We start from the raw sequence: 5,425 nt of genomic DNA, 5'->3' as shown, positions 1-5,425 counted from the left end.
TATATAAAATTTCTAAATAACAAACTTCTACTAAAATTATTTAATAAATTTCTATAATTCTTTTTTTACTAATATTATTTTTATTTTTTAATATATACTTTGTCTTTAAGAATTTAGATTGTAATTAACGAATGCAGTTTTTATTAAAAACTTTTATTGAACATTAAAATAATAAAGAATTAAAATAACAGCAATAAAACAGCTAAATACTGTAAAAAATGTTACGGTTAAAGTTAGATGTTAGATTATTTTGGGCATATATCATGGAACAAATCGAAATGGAATTCCGAAATGGAATCGAAATTATTCAATTATTCCCTAGTTCTTATTGTATTTTCTAGAAAAAATGGAATAATTCCGATCGGAATTCTGACATATTCCATGATAGGTACCCTGATGTCGGCAATGTAATGCCAATTGAAGAGAAACTTATGTTGCTAAGCACTTATTTTCTTTCTATATCAAGGAACATTTTGTTATCTGGGTAGTTACATATTAGACACAATCTTAATGTAAACAGATATTAAGTATACAACTTTGCTTCCGCCGTTTTTTTTCCAAAATCGAAGCTTTATTGTAAAAAACTGGTTATACATTTATGATTCAAAGTATTGTCCATCGCTGGCCACTACTTTCTCCCATCTTTCGGGTAGCGTACGAATCCCGCGTCGAAAAAACTGGTCATCTTTTGAGGCTATCTACGAATCGATCCAATTTTTTTACTTCTTCATAAGACCGGAAGTGCTGGTCAGCCAGGCCGTGTGACATTGATCGAAACAAGTGATAGTCAGAGGGGGCAACGTCTGGAGAATACGGCGGGTGGGGGACTTCCCATTTCAACGTTTCCAAGTATGTCTTGACCACTTTTGCAACATGGGGTCGAGCATTGTCATGCTGCAAAATCATTTTATCGTATCTCTCGTTGTATTGCGGTCGTTTGTCTTTCAATGCTCGGCTCAAACGCATCAATTGCGTTCGATACCGATCGCCTGTGATTATTTCAGTCGGTTTTAACAGTTCATAATACACTACGCCGAGCTGGTCCCACCAAATACAGAGCATGACCTTGGAGCCGTGAATATTCGGTTTGGCCGTCGACGTGGAAGCATGGCCGGGAGGAACTCCCCATAATTTTCTGCGCTTGGGATTATCGTAATGAACCCATTTTTCGTCCCCAGTCATAATGCGAAATCCCTTCCGTCTTTGCCTTTCAAGCAGCTGTTCACAAGCAAACAAACGCCGTTCAACATCTCTCGGCTTCAATTCGTACGGCACCCAATTTCCTTGCTTCTGAATCATTCCCATGGCTTTGAGGCGTTTTGAAATGGCTTGTTGAGTCACTCCCAATGATCGTGCCAATTCTTCTTGATTTTGACACGAGTCTTGCTCAAGTAATGCCTCCAATTCTGCATCTTCGAAAATTTTCTCTCTTTCACCGCTATGCCGGTCTTTGACGTCAAAATCACCGTTCTTGAAGCGTTGAATCCACTAACGACACGTTCTTTCACTAATAGCGGCCTCACCATAAGTATTTGAGAGCATTCGATGAGCCTCAGCCGCAGATTTCTTCATATTGAAGCAAAAAATTAAAATCTCCCGCAAATGACGAGAATTTGGCTCGTAAACTGACATTTTCAATCAATCGAGAATAACTTTATGATGCAGACACAAATCGACTAATGTTTCTATGAGGTTATGTTGACAGATGCCCAAGTTTATTGTATGACGTCTATGATCTATTTATTTCGACCATCACTTACCGTTAAAGCCATCTATAGGAAAACGGCGGAAGCAAAGTTATACATCTAATATATTAAATATTTACTTGCAGAGAACAGTATCATAGAAAAAAGAAAACTCCTACTTTGCCCCTTACCAAGGAACGGATTAAACATTTTTATCCTGGAGAAACATTGTCATATCCAGTGCCGTATCAATCGACTGAGGCATTGATGCAAACGGGGAGTCAACAAGCAGATAAAAATCTAGATTCAAACAGAAAACAGAAAACAGAAAAACAGAAAAATTACAGAGTATGCTGTATTGACAAAGTTAAAGTTGTTCGACCACAATTGATAGATACTAAAAATATCATGCGATTAAATTTCTCTGAGAAAACGAATGTATTCTGTAATGTAAAGAAAGTGGGAAGTAAAATCACAATCAAGTTATTGGAAAAGCCTAATAATGAAAAGAAGATAGTCATAAAAAATCCAAGGTATATATGCTTTGGCATGCATATACAGGAAATTTCAAAACGTCTTGCGACTTTGAAATGTAACAGGGTTGCCACAAAATTAGAGATCAGGAAATTGAAAACGGGAAATTAGAGAAAAATAATTTTGTAAAATTTAATTTTCTGAAAAATTAAAACTTTAGGCTTTAAAGAAGTTTAATATATGTACAATCAATAATTAAAAGATTGCAACATTTTCTTTTCGATGGATTTCGGAATTAATGGATCAATTCTAAGCAGAATCATAAAACTTATAACGTGTTCTCGTAAAATTTGTAAGAACTTATATTCTAATTTTATGAATATATATAGTAGAGGACGTACGATTATTCGTAAATATCTACAATTTCTTGTAGTAAATTTTATGGCTAGTAAGCTGTCTGGAAAAATATTATATAAATATAAGGTATAAGCACTTAAAGATTCTTACAAGAATATATTACAAACCTTATGATTCTGTTTAGAATTTAGGCATAAAGCTTATTCATACAGAGATTGAACATAAATATACTATTTATTTCAACCTCTGTACGAATAAGCTATACTTATGCATTTAGATGCATAAGTATGAGTTTGAATTGACGTAACGCTTACTTAAACTTAAATTGTAGACGTAAGCAACGCATAAGCTTTGCGTTTCTTTTCAAGATAGATATGGATGCATTCCGAATTACGCACAAAGCGCATGATGCATCATTATACTTCATCGAAGAATAAAATAATACCTACCATGTGCTTCATGCATATCTCGGAACGCACTCTAGTTTACATCACACTTGATATGGACACTAACGAATATCTATTTCTATTGAATTGAATATTTTTATTTCGGCGATAACGTGTAAACATATACATGATATGTATATTTATCATTTTGGTGCGTATTGTACGTTATAATTTAGATCATTCTTTAAATATATTGCTAAAATTAAGATAATTTAATAGAAAGTTACGCATATCAAATACTCGATGTAAAAAGGATTATTAGAGGCCTAAGTTTTGAAACACTACTAAGACAATTAAAAATGCAAGTAGTGTCAGCAACATAGTAATTTAATAGTAATTTACATTGCTACGTTAAATTGATCTCTTAACAAAATATTTAACGATTTCCAAATCAGGATAAAAATACATAAAATTCAAAATATTCAAGGAAAATCATAAAATTTTGGAAATCAGGGAAAAGTTAAATTTTGAATTTTGTTTTTCAACAATTGTTGCGGTTTTTTTTGTATTTGATTATTATTAGATCGATTGCCAAGAGGTATTCGATTCTAAAGAAATTATTAATTATTTGCAAATATATATATAATTTTGTATATACATATATAGTACTATAATATTGTAAATAAATTACCTCATACATTTCAATTTTCTATTTGACAACCCTGTGTAATGCAAACAAGCTTATAACCGGCATGTTCGCATATGAAATTTAATGCAACTAAATAATTAAATATAGTAAATCAATCTGTAACAAATACTTTTTGAGATATTCTGTATAGCTTATATATTGCAAACTTCTTAGTTTGCAATATAATATTTTAAACGTATACATGATTCTAATTTATTTCAAATGTATTTTTCAGTGTAATATCTTTGATACAATCTAGCAAAGATCTTCAGTCTTCGATTCAAGCGGTAAAAACTCAAATTCGTACGATAATGCAGAAACATGATACTTAAATAAATATTGAAATGTTTATTTAGATAATTTATTTTATAATTTATTTCGAAATGAGTTATATTAAATTTTATTAGTTAATAACAAATTCACTTATTGTCATTTTTATTCTATTCTTAAGCATAAGATAAATCAGCTAACTTAAACGTTTTAATCAAATGAGGACCGTGGAATTCGGATCCCATTGAGTTCCATTTCTAGTCTTTTTACTATATGTCTTAGATGGTGGCGTATTTTCCTGTGTTCCGATAGCAGTATTCCTGTTTTTCAATAATTGTTGTAGTTTTTGTTGTATCTGATTATTATTAGATCGATTGCCAAGAGGTATTCGATTCTAAAGAAATTATTAATTATTTGCAAATATATGTATATATATATATATAATTTTGTATATAATACTATAGTATTATATAAATTACCTCATACATTTCAATTTCCTGTTTGTTCTCAAGTGTAAACATTTTTTCTTCATTAAATTTAACATTTACTTTAACGTTCTTTTTTTTTCCTTTTGTGTTTCCCTTTTTTCGAAAATCTGTTTTCATTGGCTTTAAAGAGGTACTAATCGTAGTATATTTATCAAACGTTATAATTACATCGTCTCTTGAAACTTTTTTCCATAATAATTTTTTCTCATCCTTCTTACCTGATACGCATTTCTCCGAAGATAGTGAATGCCACAATTTAATCTTATCGTCATCTCTTATCTTTGTATTAGATTCAATATTTTCACAATCATCCTGTTTTTCTGTCTTATTTTTGTCTTCTTCATTATCAATAGCAACTATCTGTTTGTCCGAGATCAACAATTTTCTCTGTTCACTAATATATTTCAGATTTCTAATAACTGTAATTTCCTTTTCACTTTTGGAGATATTTAAATCAGAATTGTACAGAGATGTGCTAGATACTCCATCTTGTTCCTCTGTATCTAATGCTTTCAGACTTTCAGAAGCTGTATCGGATAATCGTGTTTCGGGGATATTAATCGCTGTATCGATCTTCTGACAAGAATTTTTCGGATTGTAAATATCCACTTCGTAACTACCTTTATGACTCAAATTTTCTTGTGATCGTGCTTTTATCAATGCAAGAGATTTTGGCATTAAGATAGGAGTTCTGTCAAAATCTGCAGCTGGAGATCTAGGATCTAATCCCAAAATTATAAAGCGTTCTTTATCTATTGGTGTAATTATTTTTGAACTCTTTGCTACATTAACATTTGGTGTCGAATCCTGCACCTCAATCTATAAAAATATTTATTACAAGTTAAATTTTTTTCTTTTTAAAGAATGGACAAATAAAGTATGATTGTAAGATTTAAAACACTTTATTTGTATAAGATATGCATACGATTCTTCTATTTTGTTTATTAAACAATATTATAGAAATATTAGCATCTGGAAGGCCAGATAGAGTAGCAACAATCATATAGTGTTCAAGAGTACTCAGTTTTTAAAATTGAATTAAAAAAAAATTGATAAAAAAATTTTTTAATCTATATA

General features: G+C 30.9%; 2 protein-coding genes across 2 annotated transcripts in view; one reads left to right on the top strand and one right to left on the bottom strand.

Annotated features, from left to right (window-relative positions):
• Positions 1 to 3,922, top strand: part of LOC108693198 (RNA-binding protein 48) — an 8,626-nt gene extending 4,704 nt beyond the window's left edge. The window contains exons 5-6 of the mRNA XM_018202011.1: positions 1,832 to 2,218; positions 3,826 to 3,922. Of these exons, the coding sequence (XP_018057500.1) occupies positions 1,832 to 2,218; positions 3,826 to 3,922 (484 nt within the window). The remainder of the gene's footprint in view (positions 1 to 1,831; positions 2,219 to 3,825) is intronic.
• A 1-nt stretch (position 3,923) lies between these two features.
• Positions 3,924 to 5,425, bottom strand: part of LOC108693197 — a 3,330-nt gene continuing 1,828 nt past the window's right edge. Inside the window, exons 4-5 of the mRNA XM_018202009.1 lie at positions 4,340 to 5,167; positions 3,924 to 4,254 (exon numbers count right to left, since the gene is read on the bottom strand). Of these exons, the coding sequence (XP_018057498.1) occupies positions 4,075 to 4,254; positions 4,340 to 5,167 (1,008 nt within the window). The 3' untranslated portion in view covers positions 3,924 to 4,074. The remainder of the gene's footprint in view (positions 4,255 to 4,339; positions 5,168 to 5,425) is intronic.

The sequence above is a fragment of the Atta colombica genome, unplaced genomic scaffold (assembly GCF_001594045.1).
Source record: "Atta colombica isolate Treedump-2 unplaced genomic scaffold, Acol1.0 scaffold89, whole genome shotgun sequence".
Classification (NCBI taxonomy): domain Eukaryota; kingdom Metazoa; phylum Arthropoda; class Insecta; order Hymenoptera; family Formicidae; genus Atta; species Atta colombica.
Note: the sequence above shows the minus strand (reverse complement) of the source record. Positions and strands in the feature narration are given on the sequence as shown.